Source organism: Pelophylax lessonae (assembly GCF_965119305.1).
Source record: "Pelophylax lessonae genome assembly, chromosome: 1".
Taxonomy (NCBI): Eukaryota; Metazoa; Chordata; class Amphibia; order Anura; family Ranidae; genus Pelophylax; species Pelophylax lessonae.
This window is the reverse complement of record NC_138768.1, coordinates 334,170,710-334,192,932: the sequence shown is the minus strand read 5'-3', so window position 1 is coordinate 334,192,932 and position 22,223 is coordinate 334,170,710. Positions and strand designations below refer to the sequence as shown.

The 22,223-nt window shown below is 40.4% G+C and overlaps 1 protein-coding gene across 1 annotated transcript in view; it reads right to left on the bottom strand.

The window, feature by feature from the left end:
* Positions 1-549: 549 nt before the first annotated feature.
* The window catches only part of ROR2 (receptor tyrosine kinase like orphan receptor 2), a 198,288-nt gene continuing 176,614 nt past the window's right edge, over positions 550-22,223 (bottom strand). The window contains exons 5-9 of the mRNA XM_082245393.1: positions 12,611-12,738; positions 9,196-9,510; positions 4,618-4,863; positions 3,639-3,844; positions 550-2,243 (exon numbers count right to left, since the gene is read on the bottom strand). Coding sequence (XP_082101519.1) covers positions 825-2,243; positions 3,639-3,844; positions 4,618-4,863; positions 9,196-9,510; positions 12,611-12,738 — 2,314 coding nt within the window. The 3' untranslated portion in view covers positions 550-824. The remainder of the gene's footprint in view (positions 2,244-3,638; positions 3,845-4,617; positions 4,864-9,195; positions 9,511-12,610; positions 12,739-22,223) is intronic.

The window sequence follows — 22,223 nt, the reverse complement described above, 5'->3', positions numbered from 1 at the left end:
AACTGTACAGGATTTATTTAGCAAAATGGCACAACTAGAACAGCAACCCGAAAAACACTGTTTAGCTTCAGTTAAAAACTGAAGATTTGTGGGCCATAACTTGAGCGGATTTCTTTCAAAGGCACTTATTTTCAAAGTACAAAACCTTCTCGACATCTGCGTCAGCAGTATGTGAAACCAGTTTTCAAATCTAGTTAGAAACTAATCTAAAAAAGAAATAAATTCAGCCCCTTAATTCGGGTTACAGGTAATTCTTTTTGAGCGTCCTTAGTACATTTTTTCACCTCCATGTTTCCCAACATGTATACGGATGAAGTGTATGTGATGTAAAGAAACCAAAGCAGAAACGTTTTCTCCATACTGGCGCAAAAGTCATGTGACACAGACTCATTCCTGTCACACTTTGCGACTCTCTGTAGATAGTTAGTAGCCATTGTGGCTCATGTTTAAAAATGATAAGCTCACCCTGTAAGTATGTTGCAAGAATATTAAAAAATAAAAGATACAGTTTATACAACAAGTCCATGTCACTTGCACTCTTAATTTTTTTCCTAAAAAAGAACATGGTACTTTCTATTAAATTTACAATCACAGTCTGGGTTACACATGTTGTGCATTGGTACTTGGCCGCATGTTGCACAGCAACAGTACATCTTTTTTTTAAATGGCGTACCTTTTGAAAATCCTGTGTGTTGCTGCTGCCAACACTAAGGAAAACTAAGGCTCCAGCTTTAGCTTGGAATATAGGCACCACATGAATTATTTCACTCACTTAATTGTACTCTTTAAGTCAAGATGAAGCCTTCTAGTAACCTGAAGGAGTTTTAAGCTTCTGACTGAATATCTGTTTCATCTAATGGTGAGGTATCATTATCCCCCAGCAATTCTGTCTCTGGTACGGAGCCTTCTTCTTCCTCTTGAACAGGGTTCTGAGACATGTCTTCTGCTGTTACATGTGCCTCATCACTTCCATCAGCTAAAAGAGCCACTCTGTCGGCCATGGAGTTATTTGATGGTGCAGTCGTTACATAACCAGTGCTTGTGGAACCACTCCCACTGTGATGTGATCCAGGTTTTGGAATGATCTGTGGCGGCATCTGCTGAGGAGCCATTTGCATTGGTATCTGGACTGGATAAAAGTATGCAGCCATCTGTTGATAGCCATTAACTGGAATGTAGAGCTGAGGGGGTGGAACCATTGGTCTAATCTGTCCTTTCATTGGTAAAAACTGTGGTTGTGGAAATGGGCGCCCTTTGGGCTTCAGTTCAACATATCTAGCATTGCTGACATTGCTAACTGGACTTGTACTAAGTGAGCTTGTCTGTGTTGTGTTACTTGCTCCAGACGTTTGTGCAGAACTGTTATAGTTAGACATATTTTCCCATGTTCTTAGTCTTGTGTGAATATCCTTAAATCTAGGCCTTCTGGCAGGAAACTCATTCCAGCACTCAATCATGAGTGAATATATCCAGGCTGGACAGTCATCTGGGCAAAGAAGCAGTTGGCGGTTCCTTACCATTTCAATTACATCTTGGTTGGAATATCCACAATATGGCTGCAAACCATAACTAAAGATTTCCCACAAAACCACGCCATAGGACCAGATATCAGAATCAATGGTACATTTGCCATATGCAATTGCTTCTGGGGACATCCATCTTATTGGAAGCATTGAATTCCCTACTAGCTTATAGTAGTCTGCAGCATACACTTCTCGAAACAGGCCAAGATCAGAAATTTTCACAGTCAATTTATCAAAGACCAAAATATTTCTGGCAGCCAAATCTTTGTGCACAGCATGGTGACTTGACAGGAATTCCATTCCTGCAGCTATCTGGGTAACAATATGGAGGAAATCAGCTGGCTCCAGGGTAGACTTCACAGTCTTGTCATCATCTGTGCTGCCTACATCAGAGTGTGGAGATCTCATGACCAGGAACTCATGAAGGTCACTGAGTGGAGAGTAATTAAATATCATACTCATGGGCTGTTCTTTGGTTACAGTACCAAGAAGACAGACAATGTTTGGATGCTGCAACCTGGACCTCATCATGGCTTCATGTTTAAATTCCTCTCGAAGAGCCACTTCTACTTTGTCCTTCAGGGTCTTAATAGCAACTGTCTGTGTCTGTTCACCAGGAGCAGTGCCAAAGAGATGACCTTTATATACTTTCCCAAAACGGTCTTCACCCAGCTCTTCCATGAACCTCACAGTGGAGAGGTTAATTTCTTTTACTTTGACCTAAGAATAAAAAAAAAAAAGCAGAAACAAAAAACTTAATAACCAAATGCATGCATAACCTTTTTAGATTGCATTCATAAGAAAAGTAAATTAGATATTAAAAGATTGTTAAAGTGGACCTAAAGTCACTTTCTGACCTGGACTATCTCTCACTCTACCTCTGCTATCTAACTTAAACTTCTAAAGACATCCCCCATTTTTATACTTACCTTTTATACTTACCCGACTGTGGTTGTGGGCCCCCTCTGCTGGAAACACTGACCTACCTGTGAGCAGCAGTGACACCAGCAGGCTGTTTTTGGCTGAGCAGCTAAACAGTAGTACTTCCTGCACACAGATGTCAACTGTGCAGTACAGCACCACTAACATGGCTAGAAAATGCCCACAATCAAGTTAGGTAGAACAGGAGGGGATTTACTGCATCCCAAAATGATTTATGACCTGATTTAAATGTAATCCCTTTTTGCCTTCACATTCAGGTAATTAGCCATTTTAATTTTACGTATTGTTTTTTTAGGAATATACTACTTCCCTTCTCTGTTTCATTTTACAAATCAGGTAATTTTTTGGGGGGAAAGCAGTGTTCAGTAAGCACTATTTGTAAAACAATCAAGGAGTTCTCTGATTGGACAAGGTGGAGATTAAGATGTCATCTGCCCCTCCTCTCCACCTCCATCAATCAGGGAATGCCTTGCACTGATTGGAAAAAAACAAAAAATGTCCTGTAAATGGCAGCGATGCCAAGCGAGCCATCCCCTGTATTCACTGTGCAGAGTGAATGTCGCTGGAGCAGTACCCAGTGCATCATGGCTATCACTGTGGCACTGACTACTACAGTGATTTTCAGCATCCTTCTGAATATCAGATATGTATACTTACATTGAGCCATGCTGGACCAATGTAAGCATGAAAAAGGCCGAACATTTCTGCATGTTAATAAAAGCATTACATTTTGGTAATTTGGTGAAATAATAAAACCAATGTAACACTTTTATACTGTATATCATACATAAGAAAATATTCACCATGCTTAAGTTGCCTGCGCAGTTTTTATTAGGCTTGGTTTTCACTACTGTGATGTGATTATGACTTGATTTGCAGTGCAATTATGTACGTAACTTTGATGTGAATTTGGTTGCGTTTTGGTTGAGGTTTGTGTTTTGGTTGAGGTTTGCATATTCCGTGAAGCTAAATTTCACTGTAAATCACACCACACTGGCACAGGTACTGTTTTCCAAAAACACACAGCATGTAATTGCATTGATGTGAATGGGTGCCATTGAAAATAACGTAGTCTGTCTTGTTATGCGATCTGTGCAACTCAAGTCGAATCTGAAATTGCAATATTGTGAACCAGGCCCTAATGTCCTCAGCTATAAGAATATTTTGATTTACCTGTTGCTTGTGCTGGTTCATAAGAGGCATTTCCATGTCCTGGCTAGGTGAGGCCATCAGTTGACGTCTCTGTGGTGTAGCAGCTGATGCTTTCTGTTTATTGCGGCACATGCAGACCAGGAAGAACAGACAGGCGATGACCAATGGTATAGCAATACTGGGAACCAATATATACAGGATTTCCATTTTTGTGTTATCACGGGTACCTGTGAACATTAAAATATTGTTGCCAAAACTGTATAGTACAGCAAATGGAAATAAAATAAATTGGAAAAACAAGTACAATAGAATATTTTAAATGTGTAGTGGAAGGACTGAATCACTAAATTCTAAAATTGATTTAGAAAGCACAGCGTAGGACAGGTTTACAAGATACAAGTTTATTGCAAACCTGTCTTATACTGTGCTCTCTGAATGCATGAAGTGATGCTCCTATGATTTGGTGGTAAAGGCACCTGATCCTAATTGTAAGCCTGTTAAAAGAATAATTTCCTATGCCCACTGTAACACCCCAGTAAAACCAGATTGAAGCTGAAGAATACTGAATCTTCTTCACCAGACCAGTCCCTGGCTGACAAAGTGTATGTACCTCCAAAATCAATTTATTTTAAAATATTTGAAATCTTGTCTTGTTATATACAGATTTCTTTAAAAAAAAAACTGTAAGCCTGAAAACAGAACTTCCTGTTTTAAGCAGACAACACTAGGCCACTGCTTTACAACTAGCAGATGTGTTGTCAGCTTGCCCTGTGTGCTTCTTTAGCTGGCTGTTGGGCTACCTATGGGGTTAGACAACCCAATATCCAACTAAAGGAGCAAAAGTGGCAATGCTGTTGCTGATTGCGAGGCATTGGATCAGCATTGTAAAAGTCCAAATGCCGAAATAACAGACTACTTCCACACCTTCTCATCTAAACAGACAATGAAATGCTATAAAGAACATTTTTTTTTCCAAACACGTTTACAAACTTATACATACGGCAAGCAGGCACGTCACACAGCTCTGTGCGCACATTCTTGTTCAGCGTAAAACACCAAGGACCCTCCATCTGGCCACCAGGGTTACGACAATAGGCATGTCCTCCACCAATTTCGGAATATTCCGCAGCAGACATCTGATGACTGTGTGGGAACTGGCTGTTCCATGGCTGGCACTGGTGTCCAGACTTGGTTACACTGACTGACCCTCGATAATCAGTACCAGTACCATTGTAACACTGCTGATCTGAAGAAAGAAGAAAAAGCACTTATTGTAAATATAATAAGGAATCCTGCATTATTTTTATTGCACATTAATAAATGGACACTGACATTTAACAGCTGCCACATGATTCAACTCATAGCTCAGTAATCACACTGGGGTTGATTTAATAAAACAGGATTAATTCAAAATCTGGTGCAGCTCTGCATAGAAATCAATCAGTTTCTAGCTTTAGCTTGTTCAATTAGGCTTAGACAAAATAACCTAGAAGCTGATTGGTTTCTATGCACAGATGCACCAGATTTTGCGCTCTCCAATTTTAGTAAATCAACCCCATTGCACAGCTAAAAGAGGTTATCTTTAGGGCCCTTTCGCACACAGAGTCCGTCAGACGGACTCAGTTTTTCTCAGCGGGGGATCGATCTGCCGATCCACAGCTGAGCAGGAGGATGACAGCTGTGTCTCCGCGCTGTGTGCGGAGAGGCAGCTGTCAGGTCCCCATGCATCTCTATGGGGGAAATCGGATAGGAACGGACCATCTGTCCTTTCTCATCCGATCCCATCCACTGGATGGATGGAAAATAGGGTTTCCATCCGTCCAGATTTGACGGATCGGATCGGATCAGATCGGATGTCAGCGGACATGTCTCCGCTGACATCCAATGCCCCATAGAGATGCATGGGGTGACCGTTCAGATCCGCCAAAAAAACTGACAGGCGGATCTGAGCAGTCCGCCTGTGTGAAAGGGGCTTTAGTCATTAGCTTTAAGATTTGCTATTTGTAACTTTTAAGATAGTTCATCTATACATCTATTTTGAATCAAATACCCTAAAATGGCTTCCAAATTCCACGAAGGTCTCGCGTCTGCCAGTAATACAAATATTCAACCAGACACCCATCTAACAGTATCCTGCAGTCTTTATTAAAGTGTATGTAAACCATACTTTTCAGACTGCCTGGCACCATCCCTCACTGTATACAGTTTTCTAAGCAAAACACTTTTCGTAAATATGTTGCACATTTTCTTCTTGTTGAAGGCTGATGGCTTGATGTCACTGCCTTTTATGTAGCATTGTCAATCTGCAATACACGCTTTCTTACCAGGTCTATAAGATAGGCAGCCCAACAGCGAAATGAAGGAGTGCCCCCAGCAGGCTGATAATACCACTGCTAGCTGCAAAGCAGCGGCTTAGTGTTGCAAGCCTGCAGCAGGAAGTGCAGCTATTGGCAGGAGGGGAATAAAAATATTTGCAAGAGAGTCACAAAAAATATTCTCTAAAATAACTGTTTAAAGTGAGACATGATGCCAAACATACTGAAAAATAACTACCTTATGACCCTATAAGCTTATTTTTCATTAAATAATTTCCTACTGTGTTTTTCTACCTCCTTGTACTGTCCTCTCCTTTTCCCCCTCACTTCATGTTGTTTGGAACGAGCAGTGCACATTAGTTGAGGTCACGAGCCCTGCTCTATGCACACTACAAATCCCATAGTCTCTCTTGGGAGTGGGCAAGAGAGGATGACTGCGTACCTGCATACATGTATTTATAGAGAACGAACAAAGGCACCCTGTAACAGGAAGTTGGATCACAGCAACAAACTAAAAGGAACTTAAAGGAGACAGAGCAATGAAAGGTACTCTTTTGAGTTAGGAATACGTGAAAAGATATTTTTTAACCAGAGTTTAGTGTTATTTTAAGACTTCTACATGAACACGTTATTATTCAAGCATGCTGTTGACACTGATGGCATATTGAGTAATTGTGAACTACCTGCCAAAAATGATATGATTTTAAAGGCATGTCTGTATCTGTTTTATAATGTTTTTTTTAGCATGACTTTTTTGCACTATCAAATCACTATTTTTGACTATTCAATATTTGTATGGGTCTGTAGTAATCGGATACATGGAGTTCTGGTTCAATATTTTAACTATCACTTAGGTCATTTTGGTTTAAAGGCCACATTGTTTTTCGGCTGAGTGGAAGATTGTTTTATTATTGATATACAAACACAAGTAAAAAGGGGTGCAAGAGGAAAAGATCTCGGCTACTACCGACCAGCCCAGGTGAATAAACAATAATGAGCGGCCCCAGGCTATGTCATCACCACACCACATCCTGATGCATTTTGCCCTGTCTGTCGTTTGCTCACCTGGGCTGAACTGGAACAATGGCAATCTTTTCCTCTTTACACTTACTAGCCCTCTGGATTGGTATCAGGATAAGCCTACACTCCATGTTCTGGAACACAGGGGTATACTTTCACCTATACTCAACCTCAACACCAAAAGCAATTTAACAGGTCATAAAAAGGGGGCGCTGGATACATATTTTCAATGGGTCGCGGAAATTATGACTGCCAGCTTGCTTATTCTTGGCCATTCTTGTCTCTGTGCTAGTGGGTAATTGTCAATAGCTGTTTATTGTTCTTGATCTTCTGATTGTTTTGATATGATATCCCCATTTGTAACCTCTGCTTACCCACTTTTTTAATTGGTCACTTTGAATTGTCCATGTTGCCTGAGCAATGTACTTTAAAAATAAAAGCAGGCTTCCTGTCTCAGGAATAGAATATGTTGCATGGTAGATCACTATATTTTCTATTCTTGGTACAAGATAAGATTTCATCAGAATGTAGCAGTGAATTTCCTGTATGCATTTTTTCTATCTAGGGGTCCACATTGGGACATGAACAAGCAAACGATTTAGAAACCCCTATAAAATAATATATGTCAAAGTTTTGTCTCACTTAGAAAAGTAGCTTAACCACTTGCCGACCGCCGCAAGTACATATACTGCGGCGGTCAGCCCCGGCCAGGCAAAGTGTCACTAGCCTGTCACCGGCTTGTGAGCCAATAGCGGGCGAGCGCGCGCCCGCTGAGGCGCACGCCCGCTGAGGCGCACGCCCGCCGCAGCTTGTTCCCTGGGAAGTCCGTGCGTGTGACCGGCGGACCCGATGTCCGCCGGTCACTCGCGATCTTTCGCCGGGAAGGGAGAAAGGCAGGCGGCTGATGTAAACAAGCCGCCTGTCATTCTCCCCTGTGTAAAAATGGAAATCAGACGGTTCTACTATGTAGGACAGTTGATCTCTGTTTTTACACTAGTAGCCATGTCCCATCACAGGTAGAAACACGCCCCTAGGACACACTTAACCCCTCCCTCTCCAATACAGTTAACCCCTTCCCTGCCAGTGTAATTTTTACAGTAACAGTGCATATGTATAGCACTGGTTACTGCAGTAATGTCACTGGTAACCCCAAAAGTGTCAAAAATGTCAGTTAAGGGTCCGATCTGTCTGCCCCAATGTCGCAGTCCCGCAAAAAAAATCGCAGATCGCCGCCATTACGCGTTTAAAAAAAAAACACCAAAAATGACAAAAATCTTTCCCTTAGTTAGTAAACGCAATAACTTTTGTGCAAACCAATCAAAATACGCTTTTTGCGATTTTTTTACCAAACATATGTAGCATAAAACAAATTGGCTGAAAATGTTAAAAATTTTTGATTTTTACATTTTTTTTTTGGGGAATTTCATATAAAAAAATGTGAAAAATATTGTTATTTTTGCAAAATTGACACTCTTTTTTTGTTTATAGCGCATGATCAAAAAATCGCACAGGTGATCAAATACCACCAAAAGAAAGCTCTGTTTGTGGGAAAAAAAGGACGTCCAATTCGTTTAGGTACAGCGTTGCACGACCGCGCAATTGTCCGTTAAAGTCACGCAGTAAAAAATCGCAAAAAACCCCTGGTCAGGAAGGGGGTAAAATCTTCCGGGGCTTAAGTGGTTAAAACAAAGGAGAGCTAGTAGCAGATGTGACTGAAATCAATCTAGTCTGATAAAATGATCAAATGGCCTTCCATTGAGCCCCAGGACAGATCTGTGTGCTGCTGTTTTGAAAGCATGTCTTCTGGTTCTTCTTGCAGCTAGTTCTGGATTGTGTATTAGCCCTGCACATCTGGTGCCAGTGTCACGGCATTTACACATGCTAAACATGAAGACTAACCACAGAACAGAAACAGGCAATATTATACATCAGCCAAGCTGTCTTTGAAGAGTATTTACAAACAACGTGCAGATAATGTGTGTCTTGATGTAACATGATCCATTATCTCATACTAATCAGAGAAACTATTTCTAAGTGGGCCTCACTGACAGAGCATGCTGGGAGAGAGCACTTCTATGAATGGTCCCATTACACCTATGACCTTGTACCCATGCATAGGATCAACACACACTGCAAATCAGAACCAGGCCACATATCTTTACTGCACTTCATATGGCTACTTCATAATGGAAGAAAGATGCCTGACAGACACACACAGAGCTGCACACTATACAGCAACTTACATCTGTTCATCCTTTCCATTGGGATTCCAATTCTCATGCAGTTTGCAGCCTCCGGGCTTTCAGGTAGGGGCAGTTCTTCGCAGTTTGGGAGGTGGAGCTGCATGAGTATAAGAGGATTGGTGCGAGCAATGTTGTATTCCTGATGGCACAAGTCGTTCTCCAGTACTTCACACTCATCCCGGCATAATTCCCTTGGCTTTGGTGTTCTAGAGCGTTCGTCACAAAGCGGGAAGACAAAATGGCAAAATGATGGAATGGCAAACTGTGAGCACTGGTCCGACAGATGTGTAGATGTACCGATCATGGTGAATGCCGCTGGAAAGAAAACAAAAGCCTTTTTAGGTTTCATTCCTAAGTTCTTATTTCATCTTAGTGACAAATATAATCCTTTGTAGCAAATCAGTTCTAAAATAGTACTCATTACAATGTTAAAGCCCAACTTCAGCCAAGATTTTTGAATTTGTGCTGGATGGAACACACCGGGGTTGGAGCCACTGCCAGCTTTGTATTGTCATTTGTATCCCTTTTAGGATATGAAATAATGGGAAATCTCTCCATTGAAGACAGACAACAAATGTTTATTTTGCGAGAACCTCAACCCTGATTTCTTTTATGGGTGTCACACAGGAGTAAAATCCAGACAATAATCTGAACTCTTCTCAACTCTATTGGAAAAAAGAAATCCAGGAATCATGTACTTTCTTTGCCTCTTTTATGAGAACTGCAGTCTTCAACAGGAACAAGGGATCCTGTTCTTCCTTCCACTTAGTCCATTCACAAAACACCTTGACTTCTGCTCACAAAAGACAAGGTGATATGTGAATGTTCAGGGGGAGAGGAAGGACAAGTAAAAAGCAGAATTCCCCTTGTCCATTCACAGGAGCCTTGTATTCTATAAACAGAACACAATGGGGTTTATTTACTATAGTTGGAGAGTGCAAAATCAGGCTCACTTCTGCACAGAAACCAATCCGCTTCCAGATTTTATTACCAAAGCCTAATCCAACAAGCTGAGGTTAAAAGCTGATTGGTTTCCATGCAGAAGTGAGCCTGATTGTGTACTTTCCAGCTTTAGTAAATAAACTCCAAAGTGTTTTGTGATTATACAAGGGGAGAATATAGGGAGGATAAACAAAGGATTTCTTCACTGTATGAGAGAAGCAGCTCGTATAGCTTTCATACTTGCACTGCCAGAAGTACAGCACAAGGTATACTTTCAGACATAAATTAAACATATTTGTACCTTACACAGCAGTGATCTGGACCTAGAGGTAACTTGTTTCTACACAAAGGTCAAAATTTGTTTTCCTCTGGAGTTCCACTTTATGTATATACCTTGACATAGCATAGACATAAGAAATATTCCTTGTGTTCTGCAATGTTATTATAGCCACAGCATTAGACCATTTCTATAGTTCCTATATAGCAACATGCAAAATTTGAACATTCTTAATCATAGCAAAAATGTGCAAGACAATATGCAGGCATTTGAAACAAAAGACGTAATTATGCAATTTACAAAATATTTAATTTCACGGTCCTGGCATTTAATATTATCATAGACAAAAAATATGTATAAAAACGGTGTACAGAGTTATGGGAGTTATATCTGGAAAAAATTTTTTAGGTACATGTGCTCCAATTGTCTAAGTTATAAGGAAAAAGGGAACATTTATACTAAAGAAAAATATATTTATACATTGATCTTTATTACAATAGAACACCAAACTTATCTGAAAAATTGAATAAATCATCAACTGATTACATTTTATGTGGAGTAGTTATCATGCAGACATATTACAATGTGATTTTCCTAAGACTGTATTTAATAAATTATATAGAGCTGCATAATTAGATCAATCATTTATAAAGCAGGAACTATTAAAATACATGTAACATTTAAATATAAATGTTTTACAACATCTAAAAAGACATAAAATCTGTATAACAGAGTGCACTAAAGAAATACAAGGGCATTTCAACATGTTATTTTAGCTAAATTTGTATAATATAGTGTACTAAAGAAATATATGGACATGTAGAAATGGTGATTTAGCTGAAACTGTACGTCATAGTGTACTAAAGAAATACATGGACATGTAGAAATGGTGATTTAGCTAAATCTGTATGTCATTGTGTACTAAAGAAATACATGGAAATGTAGAAATGGTGATTTAGCTAAATCTGTATGTCATCGTGTACTAAAGAAATACATGGACATGTAGAAATGGTGATTTAACTGAAACTGTACATCATAGTGTACTAAAGAAATACATGGACATGTAGAAATGGTGATTTAACTGAAACTGTATGTCATAGTGTACTAAAGAAATATATGGACATGTAGAAATGGTGATTTAGCTAAATCTGTATGTCATGGTGTACTAAAGAAATACATGGACATGTAAAAATGGTGTTTTAACTGACTTTAACATTAGAGGGCGCCAAACAATAGTTCTATATCAAGTCAAACACAGAGCAAAAGGATGGTGTCACGTCTGACTTCACTAACTTCTACAGAGAAACATAACTGCTGCTTGGAAAAAATAACAGAAATTAGGTGTCCTAACAAGAGTGCATATTATTACTTAGTGTATGAATTTAAACACAAAAAGGGAAGAGTTGGTAACTTGGTCTGAATTGTGTAGATCATTGATTCTTGGATCTTTCAAATTTCACAATCTGCCCGCTTTATATGCAAATACTATAGAATTTTGCTGGATTTATTTAGTAGATGTAACCACTTTTGTAAAATGTACAGTCCCATGTGTCTTTACAAGTACAGTGTCGTTTTCTGTTATTTTACATTTCTGAATTCAGGGACAGCTCAAAGAACTTGCAGAATTCGCTGGAAACAGCCAGGGGACGCAACTCAAAATAAAGTCCGATTCACGCTTTTCTGGTCTACTGTGGTGTGTTACCGCACACACATTAATGTGCAGTATATCATGTAGAACAAGATGCCCACACGTGACTACAGAAGCACCACAAGGCACATACATTATGGTGCATGGCAGTTCAGGTGCATTGCTGCCTACTGCAATCTAAAGGAAATCTTTTTGGGGCTATCACTGCTGATCCTCTTTTAAAAAGCTATTTGCCCGGATGAATAGTTTCTACAGATGTCTACAGATGTTCAGAACTCCTGATGTGCATCCTGCTCTGGGTCAGTGACTTGGTAAATACTTTAGACATTGGATAAGCATGTCAGCCAAGCAACTATTATTTTCAAAAGCAGAAGTCAGCAATGGCGGCTTATACATTTCAACACAGGTTTCCTTTATGGTCGCCCTGCTGTAAGGTTTGGAGATTACTGGGTTGTTAACTTATAATGATCGTAACATTTATATGTTTCTGTAAACCATACAGTGTAATGAAATGTGAAAAAGTCCATCTAGCGATTTGTAGTTTTTACCTGTAATTCGGTTTTCAATTTCACCCTGCATCTGGAGGGAATCCACATAAATGCTTCTGTTTCCAATGAATCTGGCACAGGCGATGCCTCTGTAGGGCTGACAGAACCCATCTTCCTGGTAGTCATCTCTGAATGGAGAAAGAAAACACACATAAGAGCATTCCTTACATAAGACTACAGATGTCTATTTGTCAAACAATACCGCAATTATGTTCCACAGAAGAGTATGCATGCACTAGACCTGGACTGAATTAACTACCCAGGTGCTGCCTTTAAGTAGTCTTGCTGAATAAGCAGGGATAGATCTTTCTTGCTGGGATACAGAGGTATGCCCATATATAACGTTAAAGATGTTACACTAGCAGAAGGTAAAGAAAGGTGTTTACAGACATTTAGAGGCAGGAGTGTTTAGAGATAGGAAAAAAACATCACTTGCACATTCATAAGCAGAGCATTTTTGCATGTTCATGTTAATGCATTCTAACGGCCATATTGGCTGTGTTTTTCTCCCCTGCATACCTTTGCGTCCTGTGTGCATGAGGCCTCAATGTGTTGCAAAACTTCAGGTTTTTGACAGTGAACATTTTGGAATGCTAGCTGACCTGAATATACCCATCTTACTAAAGGGATTCTGGCTTCCTAATTCCAGATGTACCCAGTGACTGTTAAAGTGCATACTAAGAAATCTTGGACTGTATTTTATACAAATCAGACTGCACCACTACCCATAAGTCCATTTTGCTAACTGCCTATACTATGGTTGCAAATGGTTGCAACTCCAGACAAAACTTTTTTTTTTTTTATTGGATAGAGCTGGGTAGGTTTGGACCCATTTTCTGCCATGTGTCTGTTGAGAATGTTTCACATCACTTCCTCTCAGTACAGGAAGTGATGTGAAATCTTTCCAAAATGTACACAAGACAAACCCAAAATACATTTTTAGTAGAGAAAGGGAAATCATCGGACAATATTTGTATTGTTGCCTGCACTTTCCTGTTCCAGTGGCAGTCACATTCCTTAGATCTTGTATGGGAATCATAGGCAGAAAGTGAGAGAGAACCTCCCCAAAGGTGTCACAGACAGAAGTAAACCCTGAAAGAAAGCTTAACTCTAACCCACTCTATGCTTTTTAAAATATGTATGCTGGCTACTTACAACATTTGAAAATAATTAGGAGGGACATCTGTGTAAATGAATGAAATGGCCTGCTGGACATAGGGGCCATAGCCAATAAAGTGAGTTTGACTTAATGGCAAATGGCTTGTACCGTCCCCTTAGGCTCGGTTTCCACTACCGCGACTATGAAGTCGTGCTACTTCTAGCGCGACTTCGTAGCTAAAGTTGTTTGCGGCTTTCAGTGATACTTGTCCCTCATTATAGAGGGAAGTCGCACTGAGGCCGGCTCAAAAGTAGTGCACAAACTACTTTTGAAGTCGCCGCAACTCAAGTCGTGGCAGTGGAAACGGGCCGAATTGAAAACAATGGCTTTTGACTTGCTGTGCGACTTGACATGTGTCAAGTCGCACAGCAAGTCGCACTAGTGGAAACCGAGCCTTAGTTTGTTATTTTTAGACAAAATAGGTGGGCATAAAAAGGTCCCATCAATGGTGCCACTGATAGTAAAATAGGTCCCACTGTTAAAGTCAGTGATAGTAAAATGGGTACCAAAGTGTTGTAACAAAAAAGGGTAACAAAAATAGTGAAAGGTTTGGGGGATACAACATATTGAGAACGACTTCAGGAAATTTAGAGGTTACTAAAGTCTTGGTTTTTTTTGTTCGAAAATAGGAAACATGTTATACTTATCTGCTCTGCACAGTTGGTTTTGCACAGAGCAGCCCCGATCCTCCTCTTCTCAGGTCCCTTGGCAGTGCTCCTGGCCCCTCCTTCCTGTTAAGTTCCCCCACAGAAAGCAGCTTGCTATGGGGGCACCCAAGCCGAGCCACTGCTCCATGTGTCCATTTAGACACAGAGCTGTGACTCGGCTCTCTCGTCATTTACTCACTGACTTTGATTGACAACAGCGGGAGCAAATTGCGCCCGCTACTGTGTCTCAGCCAATCAGGAGGGAGAATCCTGGACAGCCAAGTCTATCGCACAACATCGCTGGATTGAGATGGGCTCAGGTAAGTATTGGGGGGGGGGGCTGCTGCCCACAGAAGGTTTTTTATTTTAATGCATAGAATGCATAAGGATGAAAAAACCTTCTGCCTTTACAACCACTTTACCAAAAAACAAAAAAACACCCAAAACAAACAAAAAACACAAACAAAATAGGGCAGACTTGACAGACTACTCTGCCTTTTTCTGCCGTCACTTTTCTATGTTTCCAGATAAGTCCCATAGTTAGTGCCTGTGGCAGTAAAATAAGTTCCGCCATTGGTGTCAGTGGAAGCAAAAAAAGAACCTTAATTACTGTCAAGGTGAGTTTACAGCATGGTGCACAAAATATACAAAAGCTGTTGTGAAACAGATAAACGAATAAACATACAGTGCAGTTTACAGAATGAGGTGCTGTGGAAAAGCAAATGTACAGTGCATGATACACATAGTGAACTGTTAATTACACCCCAATACCCATATACAGTGCACTTTAGTGTACCAATATCCATGGGTTCAAATACACACTTTATTGTAATGCGCTGACCAAAACCAAAAATGTGGGTGCATGGGACTTTCATTTCAGGCATGCAATATATTTTAGATGATTAAACATTCTAATTGTATGCACGTATGTACAGGAGAGTATAAATCATGGTTCTTTGCTTAGCCCATACTGAATTTTACCAACTATCGTTTTTAATGTTATGTCAATAAACATATATGGAGTTTTTTACATAAATGGTTACTTTTGTAACTGAGTGGCGTGAAAGTCCCACACACCCATTTTTCGTTTTGATCATTACATTTGAGGATGTTGAAGTTAGGGTGGCCTCAAGTCACACTTATAGTACAATAACAATATTGCATCATTGCACTGCAGTGTGTTTTTAAGAATGATGCATTGTCTATTCCTTATTCCACACCACCTCCATATTTCTCTCAGCACAGGTTTAATGCACAACATATTATGACTGGTATTTCATAACACAAAACACAGTGTACAAAGTGTAACAACCAATCAGAAATCTTCCTTGATATGTCTAACCACAGTAAACTGCTTAAAGCTGAAATGTGACTGATGTCCATGTACTCTGATCATCTCTGTATTAAGAAAACCCTCATGGAAATACTAAAGAGGAAGAAGGGGAGTCAGGCGTGTTTACCCATCACCATCTTGCCCTAGATCCATGGCATTGCCTCTTTCAGGTAGTGCTAAGCTTACATATTAGCAGTGCTTTAAGTTGTCCAAAAGAGGTGCCGGTACTCTATTATAGCCTATACATTTTTTGGCCCCCACCCCACATCAGGGTCCCCACAGAGCACCCCCCCCCCCGGCCTGGGCTGGGACTACGGAGCAGGGGGACTCACTGGTGGTGACTGGTCTGGCTCTGGAGTGGGAAATATTCTTGGGGGGGGCAATTGAGGGTGCAGATGTCCAAAATGAGCGTACTGGTACGCTAAAGAGCACGGAGAGGTGGCGGTATGCTCAAGAGCCATATTTGGAAGTGGCGGTACTGAGTACCAGTGCATACCGGCCCACTTAAAGTACTGCATATTAGGAAGCTGATGGGTATCTTTGACACTCCAGCCAGAAGTGCAGATTGTGAACAATGGCACATACTAAAAACTGCATGTCATTTTGTCTGAAGCATGAAATAATGGTATTTTTATTTCACTGGTTCAAGACGTCTTGTTATTGTTACATGGGCTTTATTCTGTCAGGCTCTGGTTGCCAAATGGTTAAAATGTAATGCTGTTATACAGCAGCCTTAAATGTGCTGGGGTCATGCCTAGCTCATTTATAGCACAGCTGCATATTGCAGGACACAATGTACATCCTGGGGCCATGCAAGTGTTCATTGAGTCCAGGAATGCTGAATGGCTATGGGGCATTCCACACACACTAATCACAGGTTGTTAACGTGCCCCAAATTCTACTTTCCCCTTGGCCACTTTCTGTCAAATTCATAGTTAATTAGCTATGGATGCATTAATTGTACATTATAAAAGATCTTTTCCAAAGAACTGACTTTAGACTTTTCAGCTTCGTGCAGAGATGGGTATTAGAATAAAAAGAATTAAGAAAAGAACATATTCATACAACCAGTTAGAAGCTACATCATTTTCGGTAACATATCGTTGCAGTTTGAGTCTAAGATGTCAGGAAGGCAATAGATTTTAGTTTGTCTCTCTCTCTCTCTGAGACATGGACTGTATAAGGCATTTACACAAAATAAGTGTTCCCCTCTGTAAAATGGAGTGTAAAGTGAAATGGCACTGTTTACTGGAAAATTACCGGGCTTATAGTGTGCTTATTTGTTACAATGAAATATAAATGCTTTCAGCTGTTTGCACTGGATATTGAATAGTGGGACTACAGTTTGACTTGATATGTGATTCACAGCCCCACAGCAACATTTAAAAGCTAACAATACTGTAACTAGTAAGTAAACCTCGAACAAGAGAAAATGGTACATTTCCACTTTGTGAAATCAAACCCAGATTCCTGGCTGCTTTGTAAACATGCTTTCAAGGCTACAAGATGGAGAAAAGTATTATGGACACATTACCACACAGTCTTCTTAATCACATCCCACCTTCATGTCATGTGACTGGCAGTTCATGCCATCATGATAGTTTTCTATCAAACCTTCTCTTACTTTATAACCCCAATGCAGGCACTCACTTTAAGGTTACCATTTGTCCCCATTTCTTTGGGAAAGTCCCCAGAAAAAGGCATCCCCAGGAGTCGGGCACTGTAGAGAAAACATTGTAGTGTGCAAACCAGCATTACCAGCGATTCATGTTGCCACACACATGCAGACTGGTCATGCTTCGCCATTATGGATTGACGTTTGCGGAGTATGGATTGAGTTGGAGGCTGCACATTGCAAAATTTACTGTACACTGCTTGGCTCCCAGGGACTGCGAATGACCAAAGCAAAGTTGAACATCGGACCCGGGGGCCTGTCTTGGGGGAAACCAGGTGCAACCACAAAGCCAATGTATGAGGTGTAATCTATTTAAATATACTGTAGCTGCGTTTATTACCAAACAGTCTGTAGGGTACCTGCTCCTGACCTGACCCCTGAACAATATGCATTACTAGCAAGAAGGCAAAAGGCATACCACTGCCATGCTATGCCCCCAGTTCCGTTGACAATGAAGAATTAAAGCTAAGTTTTGGGAATTAAACCAACTACAAGCATTTAGTAGTCCCCCCCCCCCCCCCATACGCTTCCTGCACTGCAAAGGTTAAATGCTTCTGTCTAGGGGTACAGGGATCCGTTTAATTATTCTGTCTAGGGGTACAGGGATAGGTTGTATTTCTTACCCTACCCCCTACTCTAGCGCTGTTCTCTTCTACCCAAAGCTCCAGCCTGTGGACAGGCCATCTGGTCATAACGTGCAGCGCAGGCCTACTAAAGCTTAATTGTATGTCAGGAAATAAGCTTGCAACTGGAGCCTGACACACCTTAAGAGAGGTGGCAGTACTTGACTGGTTGCATGAATGGATGAAGACATGGAGGGAGCCTGCCAAAAGAATAAGGTAAATATTACACCTTTTCCCTACACCACTAGAGTAAATGAGTTTTTTTCATGCCTACTTTCCTTTATACTGGCTTTTTAGAATAACATAATGTGATAATGCAATAATTTAGAGGTTGAAAAAAGAAGGTTTTGGTATCTATATAGGACGTTGTTTACAGAAGTCTATACATCAGACCAAAAGAAGGGACAACTGAAGAGGAACAAGGGGCAGATGGGATTCTTCTAAAAGAGGAAGAGCCCTTAGAATCAGGGACAGTTGGGAGCCATGTGTTTGTGACAGTGAACTGGCATACCCAGTCTTAATTCACAATACACAAGGAGAGAACATTTTCCATAGTTTTACTCCTGGTGAAATCTGGACCCAAGTACCGCAAGGGTGTATTACAAAGCATGGTGCAAGGTTGCTACCTACAAAATAAACCTACAGTATTCCTAAACTTCAAAATGATACCTCTGTAAGATGAATAGTTTCTGCATTACTGTGTTGATCAGTCTAAAATGTCAGTAGACACAGCCTAGATTTCCAGTTTTGAAATACATAACTATGACATATGCCAGAAAAGTATATGCTGATAAAGTACAATATTAAATTCACATTGAAAATGAACTTCAACAAGTGATGGCCACCAAAGATATTAGAACAAGCAAGATCCTAATCCACAAAACATTTAACATGCTATGATACTAATGCAATTTTTTCCTTCGTAAATCATCTCCAGTAAGTGACATTTATTTCACTTTCTCAAGTGGATCTACACATGGCACATACAGTGCAACAGTTCCATCAGGTTATGTGCTTGTTCTCCAGAGTCTTGAAAGAGCAGATAGTATTCACAGGGGCTGCTTTACAGCACTTGGAAAATTCATAACAGTAGTCCTGATTGGTACGATATTTCAGGATGCTATTTTTTTTATTTTTGAATAACTCAAGGATTTGGAAAGAAAGCAAGCTGTAATAACAACTTGTCATAAGATATTGCTTGTGTTCATTTTGTTTCCCCATGGCCATGTTGAAGTTATTGTCTTTGGGGGAAAAAATCCGTAATGTTAAAACCATTCTGCTATGGTATGCGAAAGGTCAGAATTACAAGGTCACCTTGCATGATGTTCTGCTGAGTTGGTAATTGGAAACAGTTGCTTGGTCCCTTGTAAGGACCATGGAAAATAAAAGGACGCTGAAGGGTTAACATGTTATGATTATGAAAAAGCAAATGTTGCCAGGCACCGTTAACATAACTATACTCGCAGTAGCGTAATTCCAAAAGGTCTTCGTCCTTGTATAGTAATATCAATCCTTATAACTTTGTTGTCAGAATCTAAATACCTCCATGTGACATATATACAGATATTGTAGTTTTTTTTCTTTTTTGTACATAACAAAAGGTATTAAATTATATTTTTGTCTAAAATATATTAGGTAACAGCCACTATCTACATTTTTTTTTTTTGCCAGGCTGTAAAGAACCATTTTTTTTCTGGAAATCTCTGTCCCTTGCTGTGTGGATATGAGAGGAATCTCCATGTAAGTTAATGGGTCTGATAACTAATTCTAAAAGCTAGCTCCAAAAGAGAAAAACTGCCAAAAAAACCCCCACAGAATTAGGGCTTCAGATGTGCAGTACCTGACCAATCTCCACATAGTCATCCAGCACAATGTAACAGCAACAATCTGACATAGAACTCCAAAGACATGCTGGTAGGTTAATTGGATCCTGTATAAAAAAAATTGGCCCTACTATGTATGTATGAATGTGAGTTAGGGACCTTAGATTGTAAACTCCTTGAGGGCAGGGACGGATGTGAATGTGCAATGTATATGTAAAGCGCTGCGTAAATTGACAGCGCTATATAAGTACCTGAAATAATAATAATAATGATAATAATAATAATAATAGGAGTTTAAAAAAAAAATCACTTATGCCATCAAAACGCTGTTTTTGCTTCGCTAATTGCCACTTGTACAAATGAAGGGCTCTTTCACATGGTCCGCCTCCGTAGGCGGATCCATGATGCTCAGCAGGGATCGATCCGCCGATCCCCGCTGAGCCGGCGGATGACAGCTCAGTCTCCGCTTGCAGTGCGGAGAGGGAGTTGTCACAGCCCCCGCTGCTCTCTATGGGGGATCGGATGAGAGCGGACCGCCTGTCCGCTCTCATCCGATCCGATCCCCAGGACGGATGGAAAATAGGGTTTCCACCCATCCGGATTTCACGGACAGGATCGGATGCGGATGACAGCGGGTGTCAGCGGACATGTCACCACTGACATCCGCTGCTCCATAGGGCTGAATGGGGCATCCGATCAGATCCGCCTAAAAAATTGACAGGCCGATCTGATCGGAACGCCCGTGTGAAAGAGCCCGAAAATAGTTTAAAAATGAATATAACTATATATTATATAACTTCTCTGGAAGTTGATACATTTATGTAACTTTCAAATCCTTTAACAATTTCTCCTCAAAGCCCAATTCTACGTAAAAATCGAATTTTGATCATGAATAGTGAATTCTGTACTTTTCTCAGCGATGTGAGTTGCAATCACCTCCTCCTCACACATCTTATGTTCGTTTTCAAGTGTTTTTTTTTTTTTTAAGTTTTCTAAGTGTTTTTTGGAGCAGGATTGCACATTTTTGCAGCTTTTGTCAGGCATTTATGTCTGGTTCACACTAGAATGTGGTGCAGGAAATGACTGTTGTATGCGCATTTCTTGCACTGAATTCCCAACACACTGCCTCTGAGATCTGCGGGTGTCAATACATTGTTAAAGGCACTGAAATGCAGATCACAAACGCAGTGCAATTTGGTGTAACGCATTTTTCAAAAATATTGCATCCACTACTTCTTGTGTGATCTGGTGTGATTTTCAGCCCATTTGCACTTTGGGGGGGGGGGGGGGTGAACGCGCAGGAACACAGCCCTTAGATACACCAGATATAGAGTGTGAGAACACCTATGAATAACCTCACCTGTTGAAGGCAAGCACTTGGCAGAGACCTTTACAATAACGCACAGAAGAGAATGGTAAGAGGGCACAAGTAATAGGTGCCCTCGCACATGGGACAGGGGATGTAAAAAAAAAAAAAAAATTTGTGTCAGAATTTTATTTCATTTATAGGACACTGGCCCTTTAAATGTAATAAGGTAGCCCCTTACAGTTTTGGCGGGCTTCACAGCAGCGCGCGCCCCTCTAGAACCTTCTGACCCAAGGCTTTATATAGGGGGTCCCTGAGGTAAGCCCCTCAGTTGGGAAGTGACTCCCTGGCGAGCTCCCCTCCCCCCCCACCCGTCGCTGGCACTTTATGTGGTAGAGTCACCCTTGAATCAAGGGGGTCTTTGGTGGTTTTAAATATGTTTTATTTTTGCTCGAGTTCTAGGACTGAGCGATACAGATGTATGTTTTATAATTTTGTTGGATTTGAAATTTATTTGATGGAATTTTGAACAAATAATGATTTAATTTATTTATAACCAATAAAGTGCCGCAGCCATTTACTTATGCCAAAAAATTAATTTGTGTTGGTTTTTATTTATAGTATTAGTTTAGTTATATTATAAGATGAATCCTCCTGGCCCATGTGTATGTGTCATATGTACAAATCAGGGTAATGAGAGAAATGGAGCCGCTCAGGTGTATCAGTCCGACCTGGTGCTGGTAAGACCCGCCATCCGGATAAATGCAAAAGAAGTAGTGGAACCGCACCCAGGTAGATGAAAACAATTGGAATACTTTATTCTTCAAATCAAAATGTGAACAGACAGTGCAGGGAACAGGTAATCCAGGTTAACGCGTTTCACGGTGCACACAGCCGCTTACTCATAACTGTAAATATGTACAAATCAGCCTCTACTCACCCTCATCCTTCAAATATTTAAAGCTCTTATTATCATTTTTCCATGTGAGTTCATTATGACATACATTTTGGCACATGAAATGTACAGCCTAAGGATATGATTGTTTT